Below are 25,414 nucleotides of genomic sequence, written 5' to 3' on the forward strand. Positions count from 1 at the left end.
ACCATATGATTTATAAGCTTCCTCAATAAACCTGTAACTGTTTAAGTTTTAACCTGACTCCTTCAGTTGCTGTAACAGAACCAGGCACAATTTAAAAGAACTTCCGCCGGTCTTAAGGGACAGATATAGGGAGAGCTTGGGCGTTTGGATTTGTGTCACTCCCAGGTGGCAGATCCATTGGGGCACTTCTCAGCCTCCCCCAGGCTGCCAGCAGAGCAGTAGCGCTGGGACTCGTAGCCCCTCCAGGAGCAGTGCTGGTGTTACCACTTTAATCTATGGAAATGTATAATTGGGCTGGAGTTTATTTGGATTTTAAAATGGAGTCTGTGGGTCAGCCTTTTTGGTATACAATCCTGTCAACCTAACCAAAGGAGGGGGGCGAGGGGTTTCTCTGTCTAAAGATTCCCTCCACTTACAGGGTTGCACCCATCACCAAATGCTTTGCACTCCATCCCATAAGAGCTGCACACGATCCAAAAAGCTCTGCACACTGCCCAAATGGTGTTGCACTCAGCCCTACTAACATCTTCCCTCCTTTTTGTCTATAAATACCCTAGCTGTGATTCTTTTGGGTTCAGCTTGTGTCATTATGTAGGTATGCTAGTGGTATGTTTTCCTGTTTGTCATTACATGTATGGAAGAGTGATTGAATAGTGTGACCATGTGGGTGTAGGTAGTGGTTGTCCTGCCAGTGGGCTTAGTTTCCTGTGGAGAAGTCCCGTGTAAACAACAGTCCAAGCGCAGGACTGGCTACTAAGGGTTTACTTGACGCCCTATTGGATTAACACGTAGAGAGCGGAAGGCCCTTCGCTAAGGAGTCCAGATAGCTACACCTGCCAGTCTGTAGGATAGGATCTGGAGTATCATCGCAGGATCACCTCACTGTTCCTCTGTTGAGGCTTCATATTAGCTAGAGCATAGAGGTTGTGAGCTCCGAAACCTGTGTTCAATCACGTGGGTGTAATGTATATTTTGTGTACTGAGAATATTCTATCATCTTTTCTTCTGGGATAGGGTGGGCAAACTGATATTTCACGTGTTGACATTTCAGATTCTTTACAATATATGGTTTGGCCCCATATCTTGTCTCCAATTCATTTGTTTTAAAACCCATAACTGGTGATAGATACGGCCTCAGGCAATCTCGTCTTTTGCGACTTGAGACAATTAACATTTCCAAGTGTCAGGGCGTGCCTAATTAGATCTCTTAATTAATCATTATTGCATCCCAGGGTAACACTGGGGTGAGAAGAGGTGTGGGGAAGGGCAGAGTCTCTGCCCTGCCTGGCCCAGCTCTTTGCCTGCAGACTGGAGCTGTAGCACTGGCTCCTCGCTGCACGGGGGAAGGGAATGGCAGGACTGAACTCCCACCCTGTGAGCCAGTAAAAATAGGCTCAGGTGCCAAGGGATGCAGCCCACTGTGTTAATCTTTAAGGTGCCACAGGATTCCTCATTGTTGTAGTTCAAGTTCAGAAGCATTTTTGTAGCTCAAGTATACAGGCAGTCCCTGGGTTACGTACAAGATAGGGACTATAGGTTTGTTCTTAAGTTGAATTTGTACGTAACTCGGAACTGGCTCCAGATTCAGCCGCTGCTGCTGAAACTGACCAGGGGCTGACTACAGGAAGCCCAAGGCAGAATTGCTTTGCCCCCAGCTTCCTGGAATCAGCCACTGATCCGTTTCAACAGGGGCTGAATCTGGAGCCTGGGACAGAACAGCTGGGGCGCTGCCGGGTAGGTCCCCCCAGGACCAACCCGGCAGCACCCCAGCTGCTCTACCCCAGGCGTCCACAACAAAAGCCTGGTCTGCTGGGGGGGGGGGGGGGGGGGCACCCTAGCTGGGCCCCCCCCCGCAGACCAGGGAGACCCGGAGCAAATCCGCGGAGGCGGCGGGGTCCCGTGCCTCCAAGGCTTTGCTCAGGAGCAAAGCCGCAGAGGCGCGGGACCCCGCCGCCTCCAAGGCTTTGTTCCGGGTGTTCCTGGTCTGCTCGGGGTGTCCCTGGTCTGCTGAGAGGGGTCTCCAGCAGACCAGGGACCCCCGAGCAAAGCCTTGGAGGCGGGGACCCCGCCGCCTCCAAGGCTTTGCTCCGGGTGTCCCTGGTATGCTTGGGGTGTCCCTGGTCTGCTGGGAGGGGTCCCCAGCAGACCAGGGACACCCCGAGCAAAGCCGCAGAGGCGCGGGACCTCGCCACCTCTGTGGCTTTGCTCGGAGTGTCCCTGGTCCCTGGCTTTGCTCGGAGTGTCCCAGCAGACCAGGGACACCCGGAGCAGCTTTTCTTGCCCCGGATGATGCGGTGGTGGGACCACTGCGCGTCTGGGTGGTCCCGCCGCCCGCGAGTTCTGGGGCGAGAAAAGCCCCGTTCGTAAGTGCGGATCTGACATTAGTCGGATCCGTGTAACTCGGGGACTGCCTGTACTGTGTATCTGTAATAGCATATTCACTGTTTTGGGTCACTCACTGATTAAGCTTCATGGTTATTATCAACCATTGGCAAGAGACATTGGAGCTTAACCTTCCTGAAGATGGGTGGGTCAGCCCAAGAAGTATGGAGAGTATCCAGAGATGTGTGATCATGTGACCTGATACTGGAATCCATCTTGGATTCGGTACTTTTCCATGAGAAGCTTGGGGGAGTCCAACATGGAACAACGGATTCCTGCCTTAAGCACATCCTATTTAAGGGTAGGGAGTGAGGTAATCCAAGTCATTAGTTCTCCCTAGCAACCCCAGCCAAGATGACTGTAGGAACCAACTTAGACGGAAGTGGGGGAAGCAACTGGGCCCAGGTTGGAGGATGTCTAGTCCATGAAGATTACTACCACAACTTTTATGGAGCAATATTACATGTAAGTAGTTTCTTTAGCGAATGAAGCTTAATGTGCATGTTGTTTTATTTTTCTTAGTAACCTACTTTGTTCTGTGTGCTATCTCTTATGACCACTTAAATCCTACCTTTCATAGTTAATAAAATCACTTCTGTTTATTAAAAAGCCCAGTGTAAATAACTGTTACAGAGAAGGAGGGAGGGCAAGGGTCCTGTGCATCTCTCTCTTTACATTGTCAAAGAGGTGAATTTCATGAGCTTAAAGTGTGTGTCTGCAGTCTTGGTGGTGTAACCCTGTCCCCATGTCCTGGTTGAAACAGGTTGCGATCAACAAGACAGGATTTCCCAGTCAGTTAACAGTCACAAAGGGACCCCAACCCAGCACATAGGGACAATATGAGGACAAAGACATACCTCTCTGCGTACCATGCTACATTCAGATTGGTCCAGAAGGATGTTTATCACTGTTCCCCATAACCCTCCTGAAATGTTCTGACAGCTGTCTGATAAAGCAAAGCATCCTAATTCAAGAGATGTAAGAGCTGATCCAATTCCAAGGGAGGTAAACCTTACCTGGAACATTTTAGCAAGAAAGAAGATGCATTTCATTGTATGAAATATTAACATCTCATCACATATTGTAAAAACCTTTATAATAAAGCATGAAATTTTCATTATCTCTAAACTATCTTGAAAAGCTACTAAAGAACTACTTGTATTTTCATACAAGAGCAAACAAAAGACCAACAACATGACCAATACTCATCTTTCGGTATCCACCTAACAAACAGGACACGCATGTCTAGAAAGCTGAAAACATGTGAACATCTTTAAATGATCTCAGTGCTGTGAACATCTCTATTTTTATAACACTATATAAAAGGAGCGTTTTCATTAACAAGTATAAAACAAAAAAGTAAAACGTTCACCATTTAATATTAACTGCTCAGATTTACAGTGGTCCCCAACGTGGTGCCTGCGGGCGCCATGGTGCCCGCCGGGCCATTTCTGTACGCCCACTGAGTGATCGAGGCCGGCCCCGCCCCTGGACACACGGCAAAGGGGCACCATCAGCCCCATGCTCGCAGCACATGGGCGGTCCTGCCCCCAGGCACACGGTGCATAGGTTGTGCCGGCACCAGGCGCGCAGCATATGGGTGTCCCTGCCCCTGGGCACGCGGCACAGGAGCTGTGCCGGCCCCAGGTGCGCAGCGCATGGGTGCTGCCGAATCCTGGGCATGCGGTGTATGGGCGGCCCCACCCTGGGCACGTGGCACAGGAGCTGTGCCGGCCCCAGGAGTGCAGCGCATGGGCAGCCCCATTCCTGGGCACCCGGCACGTGAGTGGTCCCACCCCCAGGCGCTTGGCAGCCCCAAAAGGTTGGGACCACTGGCTCAGAAGAGTACCACAGGACAAATCAGGCCCACAGTTACACCTATGCAAGCCCCTGGACTGATGTGCACAGTCAAACCTGATCAACATCTTTGTTTTCCATGGATGTTCTTAAGTAGAACTGATTGGTGCTTTCTAAATAATTGTCTTAATGACAAAATAAAAAAGGCATCAAGACCAAAATGTTCTATCTAGATTAATCCCTGGCGCCCACCATCACAGTGGCATCTAACTACTGCTAAAGATCAAATAGTTGCTAAAATAAGGCAATAGAACTGAATAGACACAGAAAGCATATGTGATGAGTAAGGAGATGGCATTATATAGTTTTTCTTTAAAGTACGCATGTTTCTGAATTGTACATGTAAAGACATCTTAAAACAATGTATACAAATGATCCAGACAACCAGTTTCAAATAAAATGTTCTTGATAGCTTTTGTCTGAGTATACTTGCTTTAAATTAGTATGCAAGTCATGTTAAAAAGAACATTCTTTTTAGTAAACACAAGGTTGGTGAGGCAATATTTTTTAATGGATCCACTGCTAATGAAAAGAGACATGCTTTTGAGCTTATGCAAAGCTCTTGTTCAGGTCTGAGTGACAAAGATAAATTCAAGGGTGGAAATGATAAGGAGTTAACTCATATTGCAAGAGACCATTCAAGTTCAAATGGGCAATTAACACCACTTCAGTGGTTGGAAAAATTAGAGTAAATGGGTTGCAGACTGCTGTAAGGAGCCCAAAACACAGTCCATGATTTTTGGTATCTAGCAAAGTGATCAGTTTAAGTTCCCATTCTTGTCTTATGAAGGTGTAAAGCAAGTTCCTTTGAAGACAAAGATCAAGAGATTAGATATGGAGTGATTGCTTTGTTGTAAGATGGGTCTATTCACAGCTGACACTGTGTTGTTGTTTTAAAACAGCCACAGGTACTAGGATGACTCCTCAATGGGCGACCAGAAGGAAGAATTTCTGGTGAAATGCACAACAAAACCAATGATAAACAATGAACACGTCAATGACATTGGCATCTTCTGGGCAGACATACTAAACTCCCTCTGATATTTCCAACACAACTTCAAACACCACCACTCATCCATAACAAGAAACTCAGGGATCACTACACCTAGCTTCACAGATCTAGTAATCACCTCACGAAATTGCTTATCCACCATCAGGCACTCAGATACCACAGAAATATACTCCAAGAAGAAAACACAGGATAAACAATTTAACACACTTAAGACTGCCTTCATTCAACAAGGACATCATCATGGAAGAGACCACCCAAATACCTGAGAGAACCTACTTCAATGAAGGAAAAACCAATACAAATAAAATGCAGGACAATGTAGCACTTTGTCCTGCATTTTGCTTCAACTACCCCAGACTAACACGGCTACATTTCTATCACTACAATACAAATAAAATGAGAGAAGACAAAAACACCGTATCATCAGGGGAGAATACTTTTCAGTCCCTATCTGATCTCTCAGTCCTTGTCCTAAAAGGAAACCTGCAGCACATCTTCAAAACACAAGCCTAGGAACTTAAATTCATAACTCTGCTGGATGTTAAATCATGGACTTAATAAAGACTGGATTTTATGGCTCATTACAACAGCATATAACCCACTAATCCATCTTTGTCCTACAACTGCAGAAGTCTTAATTACCCACTTCAAATGTAACTTGTTAACTCTTTATTGGTTACACCCTTAAATTTAGCTGTGACAGTAAGCATCATTCCCAGACTACAAGCAGAGCTCTGTATAAGCTTGAAAGTTTGTCTTTTCACGAGCAGAAGATGGCCCAATGGAAGATATTCACTCACTACCTTAACTCTCTAATATTCTGAGCCCATTATGCTACAAGAATACTGCAAACACTTTTTAAGAGAGCAATGATTCTATCTAGACTAAATTTATTCTGTGCTAAGGCCCCAGGAGCCACTACCATGGATGATCAGGAAAAGAAGGGGGGGGGAGGGCGAGGACAGAGAGGGTAGGAAATTAGGATAGGGATTCATTTTAAGACACTTTGATAGAAAAATTCTAACCATTATTATTCTCTGAAGTACAATTTAAAAACACACATTTAAAATTAGGACAAGTTAGTTAAGTGTCAACATTAAACACAATTTTTTAGATTTGCAATACACTTGTTTCTTAAACTTGGAGCAATAGTTTTATGCTAGAACACACTAACCTCAGGATCTCTATCTACCCACAATGGAATTAGCCATGCTAGACCGAGTCGAGAAGGAACTTGTTCTTGTTCTTCACTTTTATTGTAAGGCAAGAGCCAGAGAGACACCCAGTCCTAATCAGAAGAAAAAAAATGACAAAATATTTGTTTCAGACAGTAACTATTCAAATAAATTCTATCCTCCAACTATGTAAGCTATTTTTTCTTTATTTCAGTATAAAGCATTAATATTGTATGGCAAAGATTCTGGAAGCAAAATGTAAAGCTTAACAATATTACTGTGTGGTACAAACCCCTTTTTGCAATATAAACAAAATAAAAAATGTACTCGTCAGTAACACAAAACTATTGTCTTAATATGGTATAATTGTTTTTAAAACTACCAAAGAAAAATAAATGCTGAGTTAAGAGGAAAGAGTCACAGTTTAATTCTGTTGATTAGCTGCACAAATGAGAAATGCTATTCAAGACACGGACTTTATTACCCTTGAACTGTGTAGTACTTTATTACACTGGAGCCTACTTTAATTTATTCGGGGCAAATTCCAGAGTAAAGTACTATGCAACATGAGTAAGGGTGGCAGAATTAAATACATATGCTATCTGCAAACTGTGTGAACTTCTTTTCTCATTCTTAACAGAGCATTTCTATACTGGATTTTCGTCTCCCAAAATGGATAGTAAAATCCTGGCTTTGTGTTTAACCATGTTGAAGCTCAAGACCATGACTTCCACCTTATTCTTAACGCTAAAAAAATTAAGTTTGCAGAATATGGTCACAGGCACATTTGGGGGTTGGTTATATTTTGAGGATTTAATTAAACAAAATCAAACCATATTTATTAGCAGGTATTTTACCCGGTTTAATTTTTCTGGTAACCGCCTAAGCAACTTTATAGATTATTTACATTTGCACACTGAATTAAGACATTTAACAGAAGAGCACAGAACCTCAATGGCTACGTCTACACTGGCATGAATTTCCGAAACTGCTTTTAACGGAAAAGTTTTCCGTTAAAAGCATTTTCGGAAAAGCGCGTCTAGATTGGCAGGATGCTTTTCTGCAAAAGCACTTTTTGTGGAAAAGCGTCCATGGCCAACCTAGACGCGATTTTCCGCAAAAAAAACCCCGATCGCCTTTTTCACGATCGGGGCTTTTTGGCGGAAAACAGTACTATGCTGTCTACACTGGCCCTTTTGCGCAAAAGTCTTTTGGAAAAAGACTTTTGCCCGAACGGGAGCAGCATAGTTTTTCCGAAAAAGCACTGATGATTTTACATTAGATCGTAGTGCCTTTCCAGAAATTCAAGCGGACAGTGTAGACAGCTGGCAAGTTTTTCCGGAAAAGCACATGATTTTCCGGAAAAACTTGCCAGTCTAGACTCAGCCAATGTGTTTATTTGGGCCCTGATACAGCACAAAACTTAAAAGTGCTCTCTTAAATTTAATGGGATTCACTTATAGATTTAACATTAAAAATATGTTTCAGGATTTTCTGGAATCTGCATCTTGTAAATCAACCCTACCATAAGAAAGTTTTAGTACTGTGCAACATTCTGTTAAAAGAAGCTTTATTTCCAGAATTGTTGTACAAATAAAAATATATTTAACCAAACTATTTTCTAGTATCAGAAGTAACCTCATTTAAAATAATCTTGAAGATACTATACTTATTACTAAACTATTTTAGAAGTAAATACCATGCTTTTAGCCCTTGTTTACCATCTTTACCATTAAGTAATGAGTGCCTCATTCTGCAACTAGTTCCTCTTAAGTCAAAAGGACTACCCGCACAGTGATACTGCTCAGTAAGGAATGTTAGCAGAACCAGACCTTAGAGCTAGTATGTCTTACACTTAAAATAGTGACATTAGCATTCCTTAGTGTTCAAATTCAGTAATTTAAAGCACCACAATTGCAAGGAAAACACCAGTTGAAATTCAATTTTCTGCTCTCTAATGTCTAGCAAAACTAGACTATAGCTTTGAACCATCAATAATGTGCCAGTGTTTCAGTCACATGCATGACAAATGAAAGGCAGCTTTTAGTGCTCTCACCATAGTTTTGGCTTGAGCCATCATTTCGTGAGACAAGTGAAGCAAGCAAAGTACTGTGCTCTTTGTGACACCTTTCCCCATGAAGGACATAGCATTTCCTCCCCATTCAACATAAAAAGATGAGATAACCTGTAATTAAATAAATAAACAAACAAACAAACCAAACAAAAAAAAGCAATGTCATGGAAGCTTTATAATGAGAAAAACATAAATACATACAAAGTGTCTTGCAGACTTCAATGAATTTAAAACTTGATTAAGTGTAACAGCCTTTATCCAACATACATTTTCCTTGCTTTTTTCAGAATACTTTACATTTCCAGTACAATAAGCTACTTGGTCAGAGGTTCCTTTGTGATACAGCTGTACCACAGTATTCCATGTCCTGCTTTTTGCTTGATCACTCAGGTCTGCACTATCTATGGACCAGTCAGCTAATGGGTTTTTTATGGGCTGTGATATATACTATTATTCATTATACGTTTTTTGTGGGGTTTTTTTGCTTTGGAGTTTTCTATTTTGCACGCCTAGGATTACAATGTATTGTTTAGCTAACCATGTTCAATTTTTAGCCTCAAATAATTCATGCATCCATCTTGCCACAGCCCTTGTATCTGTAGTTACTCCATGGGTCTCAGACTAGCATTTTCTATTAAAACATTCCCATTGCATAACTTAAAAACAAAGCATCTTTTGTGTGATTAATGAAGACAGATACTTTTCACATATGACAGTCATTTAAAATATTTTGTAGCTCTTCATAATTGTTTCTAGATAACTAGCCTTACGCTATTATGAAGATATTATTTCATATTGGTTCTCAAAAAAGCAGGATGGTGCAGATTTCACACTTCTTGTTATAAAGAAAATGTGCTATTGTAAGGCTTTCTATACAAAAAGCTTTTCAGTTTAATTGGCACTTTGTAAAAAATTACGCTAAAGGAAGAGGGTTCATTTTGGACAGTTTAATAAGATTTGCACGGATGTAAATGGAAGTTTTCATTTTAAATATCAAATATCAAAATCTGCTGAACAGTGATATGAGTCATAAAACTTATGGAACTTCATGTGTAAGAATTATATCTAAAGAGCATTTTCCACCAAAAATATTGTTAGTATAATTTAGGGACGTAAGCGACTAGTCAAGGAGTCACTCAACTAGTTGCTACTCTCCCCTCCCTACCTCTCTCTCCTCCTTCCCCCCCTTGCTGTTTCTATCAGAGAGAGGCAGCAAGGTTGGGGGGAGCAGAAGCTGGTGCTGGGGGGGAGCCATCTTAAAAAGCTGGTTCCCCCCAGCACTGTCCCAGCGGGGGGGGGGGGGGGGGGGGGGGGGGAGGGGACAGAAAGACAGAGGTGCAGCCCGGATGACCCAGTGTAAGACGGGAATCAGCTGTCTCAGCTTGCGCCAGGTCCCCCAAGCTGCACCTCTGCTTTTTAAATGTATTAAGAGCCCAGGTAGCTGCCTGGCCATCAGGCTCTTCATACATTCACATGCTAGAGCCACAGCAGGGTTAGCTCCCGAGTTCAGGAGCCAACCCTACTAAAGCTCTGCAGTTTCCCCACCTTATCAACTATAAAGTAGTCGATGGAAATTCCATCAGCTACTCAAGTAGCTGATTAAACACAATTTAAAATCCCTAGTATAATTTGCCTATCCTTTTCCTTCAAACCACCTCCTTCCATAAAAACCCCAAACTTCCAGCCGCTCCACTTTTAAGTAACTTGTTATATTTAGTTCACTTGAAATCACATGGAACTTACAGCAGACAAGACTGAAAGCTTATCATTTGGTTCCCTGTTGCTTTCATCTTAGTTGTTTTCTCTGACCATTTGCTATCACATGACACCATATATAACTTTCGTCCCATTTTTAATTTTAAACTCCTATCTGAAGTTTTCATCAATCAAGTGAATCCAACTATTTTACTTCCACTTTAACAAGAGGAAATTATTCACCTTGTGCAGTAATGGAGATTCTTCAATGTGTCCCCCAATGGGCGCTCCACTTTGGTACTGATGCACCCCTGCACTAAGAGTCAGAGATTTAAAGTAGCAGTGTCTTGTCAGGCTGGACATGCCAGGCCCAGTCTCACGCTGCCTCAACTGATGCTGAGCAGCCAAACTCCCCTTTCCTTCCACCAGCACCGTAACTAAGTATTTTTGTGTTCTTAGCAAAATTTTAATTATGTACTCTCTCTCCTTAGGTAAGCACACGTTGTGCTCTTGACTTTTGCAGCTTATTATTTTTACTTATTGCATCTTTGCACCCGATTATGATGTCCCAGGGCTTGTCCCGTCCTTGTTACGGCCCTCCCCTCCCCTCCACACACACACTTCTCTATTGAAGAGTCCATATAGGATAGAACTTCAAAGCAGAGGAGAGGAGGGTGGATAGCAGAGCATCCATAGGGGAGCACATCTTTCAAGAACCTTGGTTACTGCACAAGGTGAGTAACTTCCTCTTTGAGTGCTCTCCCTGTTGGTGCTCCACTTTAGGTGACTTCAGAGCATGCCTTCCAGAGGAAGGAGGGAATTTTGCATTTGAAGTTGTAGCAGATGAGAGCACTGTGTGGACTAACAGGGTACTGGAAGATACGCATTGGAGCAATGCACAGTATTGTGTAAAAGTGTGTAGTGAAGTCTAGGTTGCAGTTCTGCAGATTTCCACAAAATGAATGTTGTTAAAAAGGCTAAGGATTTTAAGAGAATCCTAGTAGGCAGTGTGTATCTCCCCATAGAGAGAGAGGGGCAATATAGAGCATATGGGCTGGATGCAACAGGCCACCAGACACTTTATTTACCTGCGCATCCATAGGCAGGAACACGGTTCACTGAAGCTCACATTGGCCAGGAATGATGAACTGCTGCCACCATAGGAGCTGTGAGCCACCGTACCTGCAGATGTGCAGGTAAATGAAGTGTCTGGCAATCCGCTAGAGACTAACATGGAAAAAATGCATTTGGTCTGCAGGCTACTTATTTCTCACCCTTATTTCTCACTTGTACTGGAGATACTGTAATATCCATTTGGACAGATTGGCTTGTACTATCAGATGGATGACAAGGGACAGGATTGCAGACCGATGAGTGACCAGTTCAAGGAAAGCACTGGCTCCTTTCACCTGATGGACTTTGTCTTACTGAGAAGAAGACACAGAATGACAAGGGACCAGGTCAGGGGGAGAATTGGCTTCTCTTACGTGATGGACTATGCTTAATTGTCGAAGGACTTTTATTGACTGAGTTAAAAACTCCCTGGATAAACAACGAGGGACAGACGCTGAACGACGATGTGGACCAACTAGGGACCAGGTCAGGGGAAGCACTGGCTTCCTTTAAACTGATAGACTACGATTAATTGGTGACCTTGATAAAAAAATTTCTCTCTTTTCTAATAGGCATTGCTGTTTTGATGTAAACAATTTTTAAAATTTGAAACTTAAAAGAACAATTTCTGATATACTTTTTTCACTCTTTATGGTAAACCGTTAAAAGACCAAAATTAAAATCTATATAAACTGTTTACCTCCACTTTGCAGCTACTCTACATTATTATAAGGTTACTTTGGAGTATTAAGTTATCGTCAATATTTTAGTTTAGTTTAGAAGATTCATTACATTTTTTGGTTGATAAATATAATTCCCTAGACTTGGACAAGAAACGAAGGGATCAGTGTATAGATAACAAAATTGTTCCTTTAGCCCACTATGCTTTCCTAGCTTACCACTATATTACCTATCTACTAAGATATTTCTATAGCTCTAAAGGACTACTGCCCATAGGCAGACATTGTAGATTTTTCTTTTTTCTATTCCCTAATTATAAATCTCAGTCCAACACAAAGGAGACACTAATTTTGAAAAATTACTGGTCTTATTTATCTCCTATATTATTTAGTGATATTCTTGTCTGAAAATTACAATAGGTACAAAAATGAGGTACAAAAAAAACCGAACAGAAAGTGAATTGATTTGTTTTTAATGTACACTAATATTTGTCACTACAGATTGGTTTTAGTGTCCATCGCAGCACATTTACATTCCATTCCACTGTTTAATCTTCAGTTTATTTTGTCATATTGGAGATAAAAAAAATTGCTGTCTGGCTGTGTCAGAAGAAGAGAATAAGAGACACTGGATGTGGTTTTAATTAAATAACTGGGATTACACAGCAGACAAGACTGCACAGTTGTAAGTAACACTGTACCTATGTGTTTCCATATGGGGGGCTGCCATCAGCTTTTCTAGTCTGGATTCCATGAACCCGCTACTATAACCCAATCACCTCCTCTTCCATAGGCTAACTCTTTGCCATAGGAGTCATGGGAACCCAGAATCTCCTTTCTCTCCTTCCGTAAAGGATTTTTCCTTTAAATCCTTTACCAATTAGTTTTACCTGATCATTGTACCCATTCCATATGGATTACCTCACTGGACATTCCACCACAAGCTTATATAATGAGTTGTGATACTGCCACAAATTTACATTAAGCCCTGAAAACCCACCGTGAGAAAAAATGCCTTCCCAGACCCCTGAGAAGAAAGATGACTGGCGTAATGCCCATAGTAGGTAACAATGGAGGCTGATATTTTGACTACTTCCATAAGTGAAACTGTGGGTGATGCTAGCCTTGTCCAGGTTAAAAACAGCTTCGCCAGAACTGCCTTGGGTATATATACATCCCTCTTTTCTAGTCAGCTGTTATGGGACACTTCCCACTTACCTGGTCTGGCTATACTGTATCCTGCTTTCTTTACTAAACAGGTAATTGTATGTGGGAAGGGGAAGAGAGGATTTAATGGGGGCAATAAATAACTAACTTAACAGCTCACTTAGACATGTAGAGGTGAAGCTCAACATGTATACCTCATAAGGTTTTCTTAAAAGGTCTAGAAGATGATCAAATATAGGGTTGCCAAGTGTCCGGTTTTGAACCAGACAGTCCAATATTTGAGCTTTCTGTTTGGGAAACAAATTGAGAAAATATATATGAGAAAATATAAATGTCTTGTATTTTCTAAATAAGATGTAATGTTGATTGTGATGTAACGTCAAGTGTGTCTGCTATTTTTGTTGAAACCATCTGGCAACCCTAATCAAATATAGCCAACTTACCAAAACACAAAGACATTGTTATATATTGTACTTTATACACATTGATATATATATGATACTATATATACATTGATATACACTGTTTCAAATTGGTCAAAATGGATCTGCTTCACTCCACCATTCATAAGCTAGTTATTGTTTTCTAACTGGGGAAGTTAAGTATTTTTATGCAATATTCCTTCCTTGCAATTTTCATGGTGTACACACACCCAGAATTCATTTGCTATTAAGTTTTTGTTGAAATCACTGTGCCACAAGATTACCAAGTAAATTTTCCCAATAATAATCCATTTAATAAAACAAACATGGCATTCAGAAGCATAATATGTAACTTGTTTTATGATTGTTACCACCCATATACATATGATAACATAAGCTACTTACCTCAAGAAGACCTGTCAAATATTTCATACATATTGTGAAAGACTCAGTTGTGGCAGAGTGTGAACTCCAGCCCGGGTGTGCAGTGACATGAACCATTCCTCGTAATGTCCTCTCCAAAGCAGGCAATCCATAAAAGTGCGGTGCATCTGTTACCTGTAAACACTCTAGTAGTTTCAAAGCCAGTTGTGTTCGGAAATTGTCAGTCTGTTCCAAGCCCTTTCTGTTCCAAATACAAAAGCCAAATGTGTGAGATGAAATAAAAAAATTAACTTAATTATTTTATTTGATGTCAATGGCATCTTATTGGTTCTTTAGTCCTATAAGTCTAGGTATCAAAATCTATTTTATAGTTTAAAGCAGAACAAATTTTGACATTTGAAGCTTCAAGTGTTTTTCATTTCTGAAAGTCCCAAATTTCATTTTGAATAAAGAGGAATACTCACTCAACCCAAAAATGAATGAGTACAAAAAGAACCCTGTAACATACTAAGTAATACACCACAGAGAGGGAAATAAAAATTCAGATGCCTTGCTATTAGAAGAAAAACAACTGTCAAGTTCAGAAAATACAGTTTAAAATGTCACACTTTTTTTTTTTTAAAGAGATAATAACCAGCTCCCTGCATGGACGAGCTCCTGCCTGCTCATGGTGCTGTAGTGTTTTGTACCGCATTCAATGGCGGTGCCTCAGGCTTGTCTAGTACCAACAGAAGTAGAGTGGCTGTTAGCACGCCACTGGCATCACTTGGTGGTGCTGAATGCTGCCATTGTGAAGGAGGAAGACAAATTCAAGCCTTTTACCTTGGAGAGGTGCACACCAGTAGTGTTAACAGTGCAAATGGTAATGGAGACCCTAATGCTCCATAGGTATATGAACTGCGGTGCAGCTGGTGCTCATAGATTATCTTGTGGCCGGGGGAGTCTTATGAGGTGAAGACGACATTCACTTTTTAAAGTCTTCTTGTCCTTAGCTGGTTGAGGCATAGAGTGGTCCATGGAGAGTTTGGACCCCAAGGCTGGGGCAGGGCAAAAGGCCTTTTCCATAAGGATGAGTTTTAAACATAGGTCCCTATCCTTTCTTGCTCTGACCTGTAACTTGTTGCAGTGGACACATTTCTGGGGAACATCACAAGTATTGGTCCAAAATTGTGATAACATCTTTACAAGACATGTAATCCTTTCAACCAGGTGAACCATGCATTCTAACAAAAAGTGGGGTAAAGGCCAACTGGGATAACAAACTTATCTAGGTAATGGGAAACAACTACTTATCTATCTAAAAGTTGGTAACAAAGAACACATTTCTGTGAGGAACACGGTGGAGCTTTGAGAAGGGACGGCGGGGGGTACAATGTCAAGGCACCAAAGATACATGAGTCAGGCACTGTACCTATGCAGGAGGATACTGCTCTAAAAGCTCCAATCAATGGCACAGGTTCATACTGACACCTACAGTGGAGCACCCACAGGGACATCTCTTGAAGAAGAAAGTGATTTTATTCCAATGACTATCAAATTCTGATACTTTCACAACCTTTAAAAGGTACACTTTCAGAAATGCCTTCCTGTGAAATAATGTAATATTTGTATCACTGTTACAGTTTTTCAAAGTATAACAAATAACAGTTTGATCATTTACACTGTATTTAATGTAATAATTAATAAATAATAATTAAACCAAATGTCACAGCTTTTACCAATCTCAACTCACAGATGACTGCTAAAAATCACATCTGTCTAAAGGACAGAGTGTTCTGAACTACTGGATGCAACTGTATTATCAGTTTTCAGAGGCTCATACTAAACAAGCCAGGTTGAAGTTGTAGTCCAATTTAAAGTATGGCCATAGTCTGATCTTTGAGATTCAAATAAAAACTGATTTGACAAAGTATGTCCATATTCAGACAGTATACACAATCGCGTGTACAGTGGGGAGAGGGTATTTAAAAAAAATACAGGCAGTCCCCGGGTTACATACAAGATAGGGACTGTAGGTTTGTTCTTAAGTTGAATTTGTATGTAAGTCGGAACTGGTACATATTGTAGGGGAAACTCCAGCCAAACATTTCTCCAGAGCTCAGTTTTATTCTCCCACACCTCACTTCCCTCAGTCCTTTATTCTCAAGCTGAGGTGTCTGCTGAGAGAAGCCGCTCCGCATCTCCCTGGTCTGTTGGGGGGAGTGCTAGCTTCGCATCTCCCTGGTTTGCTGGGGGGAAGCAGCTAGTGCGGAGTTGCCTCACCCCGTTTGTAAGTAGGGATCTGATGTAAGTCGGATCCATGTAACCCGGGGACTGCCTGTACATGGAAACTATGTAGTTGCAATCTTTTTTCTAGTGAGCCAAAGACTTAGAACTATACTACCGAGGTACAATATTTTAGGGGTTCCAGCTATCATATAATTGAACACTGAATCATGTGGACAGATCCTGTACCTGTCAGTAACTGATGTGAAGCAGAGTAGCATCATGTTAAAGATACTAATCAGTTCTTTCTGCAGTTGTTGTCTGACAGCAGTCTGTATGTCATCTATTTCATCTTGCATCTTGGATTCAGCTCGCACCAGAAGGTCTAGCAGTGAACCTGAATTCTAAGAGGAAAATAGTAACATTCAAATCTTTTATTCCTATCCTGATACAATCAGCGAACAAAAAAAAAAATCTAAAAAAATAGGGATAGAAATGTAGCCGTGTTAGTCTGGGGTAGTTGAAGCAAAATGCAGGACAATGTAGCACTTTAAAGACTAACAAGATGGTTTATTAGATGATGAGCTTTCGTGGGCCAGACCCACTTCCTCAGATCAAATAGTGGAAGAAAGTAGTCACAACCATATATACCAAAGGATGCAATTTAAAAAAAATGAACAAATATGAAAAGGACAAATCACATTGCAGAACAGAAGGGGGATGCGGGGGGGTGGGAAGGGGGAGGAAGGAAGGTAAGTGTCTGTGAATTGCTGATATTAAAAGTAGGGAGAGTGGGATGTTTGTGAGTTAATGGTATTACAGGTGATAATTGGGGAAACTGTCTTGGTAATGGGTGAGAAAGTTCAAAGACTTGTTAAGTCCTTGTTGGTAAGTGTCGAATTTTAACATGAATGACAGTTCAGAGGATTCCCTTTCAAGTGCAGATGTAAAAGGTCTTTGTAGCAGAATGCAGGTGGCTAAGTCATTTAGAGAGTGTCCTTTCTGGTTAAAGTGGCAAGAAACTGTTTTCTCTTTGTGATCTTGTCTGATATCTGTTTTGTGGGCATTAATCCTTTGGCGAAGTGTCTGAGATGTTTGTCCAATGTACATAGCAGACGGACACTTTCGGCACATGATAGCGTAGATTATATTTCTGGATGCGCAGGAATATGTGTTCTTGATCTTATAACTCACTTGGTTAGGTCCAATAATGGTATCAGCAGAATGAATATGTGGACAAAGCTGGCAACGGGGTTTGTTGCAAGGGAAGGTACCAGGGTTGGTATTAGTGTGGTATGTCCTGTGGTGGTTGGTAAGAATCATCTTGAGGTTAGGTGGTTGTCTATAGGAGACTATGGGTCTGTCTCCCAGAGCCTCTTTGAGTATGGTATCCTGTTCCAATATAGGCTGTAGTTTATTGATAATGTGTTGGACAGGTTTAAGTTGGGGGTTGTAGGTGATGACAAGTGGTGTTCTATTGTTGGTTTTCTTGGGTCTGTCTTGAAGTAGATGGTTTCTAGGTATTCGTCTGGCTCTTTCAATTTGCTTTTTTGTTTCTCTGGGTGGGTAGTTGAGATTTATAAATGCTTGGTAGAGATCCTGAAGCTTCTGGTCTCTGTCAGTGGGGTTAGAGCAGATGCGGTTGTATCGAAGGGCTTGGCTATAGACGATGGATCGTGTGGTGTGTTCTGGATGGGAGCTGGATGCATGTAGGTAACTGTATGAGTCAGTGGGTTTTCTGTAGAGAGTGGCGTCTAATTTTCCATTGTTGATTTGTACGGTGGTGTCCAGGAAGTGGATCTCTCGTGTAGAATGGTCCAGGCTGAGGTTGATGGTGGGGTGTAGGTTGTTGAAATCTCTGTGGAATATCTCCAGTGTTTCTTGGCCATGTGTCCAGATCATAAAGATGTCATCGATGTACCGTAGGTAGAGGAGGGGTGAAAGGGGACGGGAGTTGAGGAAACGTTGTTCTAGGTCAGCCATAAAGATGTTAGCATACTGTGGGGCCATGCGTGTACCCATGGCTGTGCCGCTGATCTGGAGGTATAAGTTGTTCTCAAACCGGAAATAATTGTGGGTGAGAACAAAGTTACATAGGTCTGCTATCAGGTTGGCAGTAGTGTCCTCTGGGATAGTGTTTCTAATTGCTTGTAATCCGTCTTCATGTGGGATGTTGGTATATAGAGCTTCTACATCCATGGTGGCAAGGATGGTATTATTGGGGAGGTTATTGATGTTTTGTAGTTTCCTTAGGAAGTCAGTAGTGTCTCGGAGATAGCTGGGGGTATAAGATCACAAAGAGAAAACAGTTTCTTGCCACTTTAACCAGAAAGGACACTCTCTAAATGACTTAGCCACCTGCATTCTGCTACAAAGACCTTTTACATCTGCACTTGAAAGGGAATCCTCTGAACTGTCATTCATGTTAAAATTCGACACTTACCAACAAGGACTTAACAAGTCTTTGAACTTTCTCACCCATTACCAAGACAGTTTCCCCAATTATCACCTGTAATACCATTAACTCACAAACATCCCACTCTCCCTACTTTTAATATCAGCAATTCACAGACACTTACCTTCCTTCCTCCCCCTTCCCACCCCCCCCCCCCGCATCCCCCTTCTGTTCTGCAATGTGATTTGTCCTTTTCATATTTGTTCATTTTTTTTAAATTGTATCCTTTGGTATATATGGTTGTGACTACATTCTTCCACTATTTGATCTGAGGAAGTGGGTCTGGCCCACGAAAGCTCATCATCTAATAAACCATCTTGTTAGTCTTTAAAGTGCTACATTGTCCTGCATTTTGCTCCTAAAAAAATAGGGTCAGTCACAATTTAGTAAAATAATTTCAACAACAAATAATGCTTTTAAAAACCTGAAAATATAGTATTCCTATTAGGTCTGCCAATCTATTAAGCAGTACACAAGAATATTCTGAACATTAAGTCATACCGCATTTTATTAAGAAGCAATACTGTTCAAGATAATACAAATGTCACATGGATTGAGATTCCAAAAAGCTGATGAAAGATACACATATGCAATTGAGATATTAATTCAAATTATATCCTCTTGTTTGACTACATTTCCTAAGAGACTCAATCTGATGGGTTTTAGTCATTAATATATTTTATACATAATGGGCTCTTTTCAACAATGCTTAGGCTTCTATATAGGCACCTAAATGAAGTGATCTGATTTCAAGTAAGTGGTCAGATTTTCATAAGTAAGAGCGAGAGCTGCTGAACACTCACTTTCATGATTAGATTACATTTTATTTGTACTCTTTAAAATGCAGATTGTATGACTTATGCAGCATCTCTTCCAAGATAGAAAACCAAATAAATTGTCCTTTTAGGGCCATAAAAACCAAATAAATTGTCCTTTTTTAGAAAAAAAAAAAAAAAAAAAAAAAAAGCAATTGGTACCTTATGATCTTAAGCACCTAAAAGTACTGCAGACTTCATCCTTGGTTAATAATACCTAACTATAAATATTTGTAATATCACTTCAAAAACAATTCATGAATTACAGATAATCGTCAGTCCAAAAAGAGCATGTAAGTAATATCATTACTATGTAGCATAAGCCTAAAATTGAAATAGAGGCATATGAGTACAAACTCAACATTATCATTTGACAAAAGTGACACTTGCAATCAGTAAAGCCATTCACACAAGAACAAAAAAAAAGCAAAACCATTTATAACTGTTTGATGTTAAGTCATCAAAATATTTAAAACGTGGTTCAGACCACAAGGCAACTATTACTAATGATAAACGAAAAATATCAAGATGCCTTTTAAAGGCTTTATTTGTAGATAGTTTGCAGTTATACCACTTTGTAAAGTTTGCAATCTATATTTTCCCCTAATTATATTCTTACATTTTTAAACAGTACCTCCAGAATCCATATTAGATTTTCTGCCTCTGAACTCTTCCTCTGTTCCCTAAGCAACTGGTTTAGAAAACTTAAGACATCAGCCAGAAGTTTCTCATCATCTGTAGAAGCTGGAAGTACTTGTAGAAACCTTTGGTACAAACAAACAGTATAGCTACAGATTACACTTTCATAGCTGAGGCATGGCTTGAGATCTGAAATTCCAACATGGTATAAAATATCCATTAATACCACCACTATGGACTCTTCTATAGTAAAGATTAAATTTAGATATATGAATAGAGATAGAGAAAGGGATGGGTCAAACTTCACTAATCCCGAACTATTAACACTTAAATATACTACCAAAACTAACTGAAAGGGAAAAAAAGAATAATTAACTACTTTCTTTTGTACGATTCCTCTTGTACATTGAATTGTTTTAGTTATATTTCCTTTGTAGATTTGTTGCTTTCCTACACACAAGTTACAAATACGTAGCAACTAATAAATCAATTATGTTTTAACTCCTTTTTTATACTGAAAACAGAGGATCTTTTCTTTTTGCGGAGTAGAGTTTCTAGGAAAACTCCCAAGTACACTATATATCTTTAAGCTTAGAAACTTATTATAGAGAGAACCGATAGCAACCTCTATTTAGATTGCTTAACATTTCCCATTATGTAGAATCCATTGTTTGCAATAGACATTTGCTATTCAACAGGAGACATCCTCTCATATTGAAGTACTTTGTCTCAGGTAATTCCATTTAGATTTAGTTGAGTTCTAAAGTGTTCAAATCACTTTTCCCATTTCACATGCATTTGTCAGAAATTTGTGGCAGGATGTCAAAATTAATCAAGATTCTAAGACTGGCTAAACCTGCCACTATAGTAGCATTAACTAATGTTAAGATACACCTTTGAGCTAGTAAGTGGAGGAATGTGGGGATGGAGAAGGGGGAAAGCCAGGCTTCCCCATATAATCCCTCCTCTCCAGTACGTGGGTGCACCCTGGTGCACAGCTCTGACAAGAACTGGTTGAGCTGCAGTGAAAGCCACAGGGAGCTATTTAAGGCTGTGTCCAGACTCCATGCCTCCATCGACGGAGGCATGTAGATTAGCCAGCTCGGAAGAGGGAAATGAAGCCGCGATTAAAATAATCGCGGCTTCATTTAAATTTAAATGGCTGCCCCGATCTGCCGATCAGCTGTTTGTCGGCAGATCGGGAGAGTCTGGACGCGATGCCCCGACAAAGAAGCCTTTCTTCATCGACACAGGTAAACCTGGTTTCACGAGGCTTACCTGTGTCGATGAAGAAAGGCTTCTTTGTCGGGGCATCGCGTCCAGACTCTCCCGATCTGCCGACAAACAGCTGATCGGCAGATCGGGGCAGCCATTTAAATTTAAATGAAGCCGCGATTATTTTAATCGCGGCTTCATTTCCCTCTTCCGAACTGGCTAATCTACATGCCTCCGTCGACGGAGGCATGGAGTCTGGACACAGCCTAAAGAACTAGCAGGGACCCAGGTTGCGATAAGACAATACCTATAAAAATTTTAAGTTATTTTCACTGCTGCTCCTCCCTGCTTAACACATTCTCAGCTCCTAAGTCCCATTCTTCCCTCCCCCATGAACCACACAGGTCAAGAGCTTCTTCAACTTCTGTATGCGGGGAACCAAAAGATTGCTAAGCTAAGCTTTCCCTGAATCTACTCCCTTTCCGCTCAATTCCCAGGAAGGAAGAGCAATACCTGAGCTGGACTCCACTTGTAATCCCCTTGGATCTAGCAAATGGCTCCAGCAGTATAATCTCTACTGACGCACCTGGGGCAGAAGCCTTTCCCCATGCCTGAGTGGGGAGGAGATCTGATTGCACTCTCCCCAACTGCATTCTGCATTAAGGATGTTAAATTTAGTTTAATCAACTAATTGACTAGGGAATCAGCTAGGTCCCTCTTGCTGCACTTTCGCCTTTTAAATGTATTAAGAGCAAAATACATTTTTTTACTGTTGTTTTTTTTTTTAATGTAATATACCTAAACACCTTGATACACTGCTTTCTAACTAGGGACCACACTTTGCACTTACTGGTGATTACCTGTTGAAAGCAGATTGCCAAGCCATGCCCTTCAAAGTGGTCCTGCAAGAGCCAGTGCTAAATTTTAAAGCCAGTCTGTCATTTAGAATATAAAAACTCATCCGAGTCACAGCAGCTCTAACTTCCCTGTGGGACACAGCTTGAATTACTGAATTGAGACAATCCTGCAGTCCGCTGGTTGTGTGAGTTATCTTCAATGTAAGAATGTCCTCTGAGGATAGCTTTAATGTGTCTAAAAATCTGAAAAAGAAATAAAGGCATGGAATGACAGTTAATAACCTTTATCTTTTAATAGCCACAGATTTCTTCATTTTTTTATTTCTAATGGGAAAATGAACGGTGAAACTCTTAGGTACTTATTCTGCTCAGCCATGTCTTTTCTTTTTTTTTTAATTCATGTGGAGTTTTCTGTAGCTTTTTGTTTTTGAAGTTTGGTTTTATTGGGAAGGTACTGGGCATACTTACGGTACTAAACAAGTGAAAGTCTATGAATAAAATAATTTATTTTTCAACAGAATATACTAGAAATAGTATACTAGATTGGGGTGCATAAATATGACTGTCCTGCCATAAGGATGATGATGTCAGTGTCTCTGTGCCTTCAAACGTCCTAAAATAGATGAAACTTCTCATTTCCAATTAAGTCCATAACTCATCATCAGTTCCGTTGTGTGTTCAGCCAGTCTATTGAGTTGGAGTAGTTTTATACAGTAACCCAGTTTCACTACCCAGTGAGAATCTTTGGCTTCTTTGCTGAACTTGCAGACCTGTTTCATCAAATTAAATCTATTTTTGGTGGCAATTTTTATCACATGGACATCTGGGAGGTAAACAGAAACCAAAATCCTTCTCAGATATACTCCTCACAGGACATTGAACAGAAATGAAACTTAGCATTACCAATATGCAAAATGCCACTTAATTATGCTCCTCCAAAAAGTTTCAATAACAATGCACCTTTGGAAAAGCCTCATTTTGGTCAGTTTTATTCCTTCCTTTTCCCCAGCTCCATTAGTCAAAAAACATCTGCAATGTTCACAGATCTACAGCTAGCAAACATGGGTCCCTGATATAATAAATCCTATTTTTAACTATAACAAAAAGATGGGTAAGATGACTGAAAAGCATCTTATCCTAGATAGGTTACTTAAAAAAAATTAAGATAAGCAGGAACTTGCAGAACTACTTAAAATACATAACCACAACCTGTAACCCAAGGATCTCATGACAGCCACTTTCAGAAGACACAGGAGTACACTTACAGGGTTCCAAAATCAAAAGAAGTCACTTAAAGGCTCTGCTGAAAGCATGCATTACATTGATCGTCATAATCACTGCAAAACTTACGTGCATATAGCTCCTAAGGAACTAAATATATTTAAGGAAAATGTTCTTAAAATGTACAAGTTAAGACAGGTCACCAGAAGATAAACAGAATCTAGGAGGAAGAGAATAATAAACACTTATCTATCTTTGTATACCATATGCTTCTGGGCCAACTCAATAAGCATAAAATGAATGTACCTACTTTGCAGTCTGTATCAGGTGCAGGCCCAAATATTTACAAAGACAAGATAAGCATCTGAACAGGGCACCTCAAGGGATAAGGGACTACACTCAGTAACTGCACAAAAGCAGTGGAGAGGGTATGTAATTTCATCATTCACCATGGAATTAAGCCAATAGTGAGTTTGATTCATGGAAAAATCTCTCTCAGGATTGCTGAAAACGTTGAGAAGAAATTTGGTTAAGAAACTTTTTTATACAGGAAGATAATTTGTTGTTTAAACAAGAGCTCTAGAAAGTAAGCTATGATTTTGTTTCATATGTAAATATTTCCAATGTTCATTTTTACTATAATTTGAATCTCTATTCTTTAATAATAACTTATTCTTGTTTTCTGTATCAATATATCTCTAAGCGCAGTGTGTAAAGTGGTCTGCTGATCCTGAATTAAAAACTAATTAAGTTGGTGTGCACTTGTCCTTTATGAGTCAAGTATCAGACTCCTCAAAGTGCCCAATCATTGGAGAACCTCGGAGTCAGTGTATGCCTACTGCTAACCTGTACGGAAGAGTTAGGCCTGAAGAGGTAGTACATGTATTGCCAAGCTAGCAGAGTCAATGCCTTCCCATGATAAGGGCAGATGGTAGCAAGATGCTGCACAACCCTGAGTAACCGTGGGTAGCATCACTGACGCATAAGGAGATCATTCAATCCTATTAAATAAACCAAACGCTATTTGAGTTGAACAAACTTGTAGGCTATTTTAAGCTCTGCAAAATATCCAAAAATATAGCACTTTTAAAATTATGTTAAATGTAATTCAGAGAGATATGAAGAACAATTTCTTGTCAGATCAGTAGGTTCCTTCATGTATATAAAATTAAGTTTTAAGGAAATTCCATCCCAAACAAACCAACAATAGATGAATTAAGTCATGTGTTTACTATAGCAGGATAGAGCACTCCCTAAAACAAGATGAAGAGCTGCTTCATGTTCAGCAACACACACGCTACATCTATGCTACGAGATTAGATCTAATTTATTAAGGTCAATGTCTAACCTCCTGATTTTGTTAAATCGATGAGTGTCCCCACTTTTCAAGAGAATTCGGCACTCTTCAAAGTAAGCTGAAGTAGTCCATCCCTAGTTGGGAGGCTACTGTCAACTCAGAATGATGCATTGTGGGAAGCTATCCCATAGTGCCTGTGCCCCTTTGCAGTCTTGGCTGAACTGCCAGTGGACACTGGGACCAAAACCATGCAGTAGGTAGTTCTGAGTACATGTCTTCAGTGTCCCATAATGCACTTGTATACTCACTCCACCCCTGCTTTATGGTAACAACAAAAATGGTTGAGCAAGTGCAGAATGGTGGTAGAACATACTTTTGGGCATTTAAAGGAAATGTTCTGCAGTCTACTGACTAGGTTAGACCTCAGCAAATGTAACATTCCCATTCTAGTGGCAGCCTGCTGTGTGCTTCGCAATATTTGAGAGAAGAAGGGGGAAGTTATCTGTCAAGGTGGGGGGTTGAAGCAGAGCGCCTAGCCACAAATTATGAGCAGCCAGACACCAGGGCAATAAGGAGAGGTCACCTAAAGGCAATGCTAATCAGAAATGCATTGAAAAATGGTTTTATGAGTGACCAGATTTGAGAGTCATGCATGTTGCTCGTAACTAGGTGCCCCAGCTTTCAGTCTGCTTGCCTCTTCATCCTGTCATCCCACACACCAAAACAAGCAACAAAGAGAGAGTTGTTTC

The 25,414-nt window shown here is 40.6% G+C and overlaps 1 protein-coding gene across 8 annotated transcripts in view; it reads right to left on the minus strand.

The window, feature by feature from the left end:
- Nucleotides 1-25,414, minus strand: part of RTTN (rotatin) — a 176,261-nt gene that overhangs the window by 64,044 nt on the left and 86,803 nt on the right. For 6 of the 8 annotated variants that reach the window (XR_331929.5, XM_075921044.2, XM_089776323.1 and 3 more), the window contains 7 exons: nucleotides 22,151-22,390; nucleotides 20,056-20,200; nucleotides 16,416-16,570; nucleotides 13,983-14,202; nucleotides 8,483-8,611; nucleotides 6,426-6,539; nucleotides 3,240-3,398 (listed from right to left, as the gene is read on the minus strand). Coding sequence is in view for 7 of the 8 variants with exons in the window: in XM_075921044.2 (XP_075777159.2) it covers nucleotides 3,240-3,398; nucleotides 6,426-6,539; nucleotides 8,483-8,611; nucleotides 13,983-14,202; nucleotides 16,416-16,570; nucleotides 20,056-20,200; nucleotides 22,151-22,390 (1,162 nt within the window). In the remaining variant the exon portion in view is untranslated. The remainder of the gene's footprint in view (nucleotides 1-3,239; nucleotides 3,399-6,425; nucleotides 6,540-8,482; nucleotides 8,612-13,982; nucleotides 14,203-16,415; nucleotides 16,571-20,055; nucleotides 20,201-22,150; nucleotides 22,391-25,414) is intronic. The other 2 variants (XM_075921043.2, XM_075921045.2) reach the window with 2 other exon arrangements.

Source organism: Pelodiscus sinensis, chromosome 2, assembly GCF_052426305.1.
Source record: "Pelodiscus sinensis isolate ZL-2025 chromosome 2, ASM5242630v1, whole genome shotgun sequence".
Classification (NCBI taxonomy): domain Eukaryota; kingdom Metazoa; phylum Chordata; order Testudines; family Trionychidae; genus Pelodiscus; species Pelodiscus sinensis.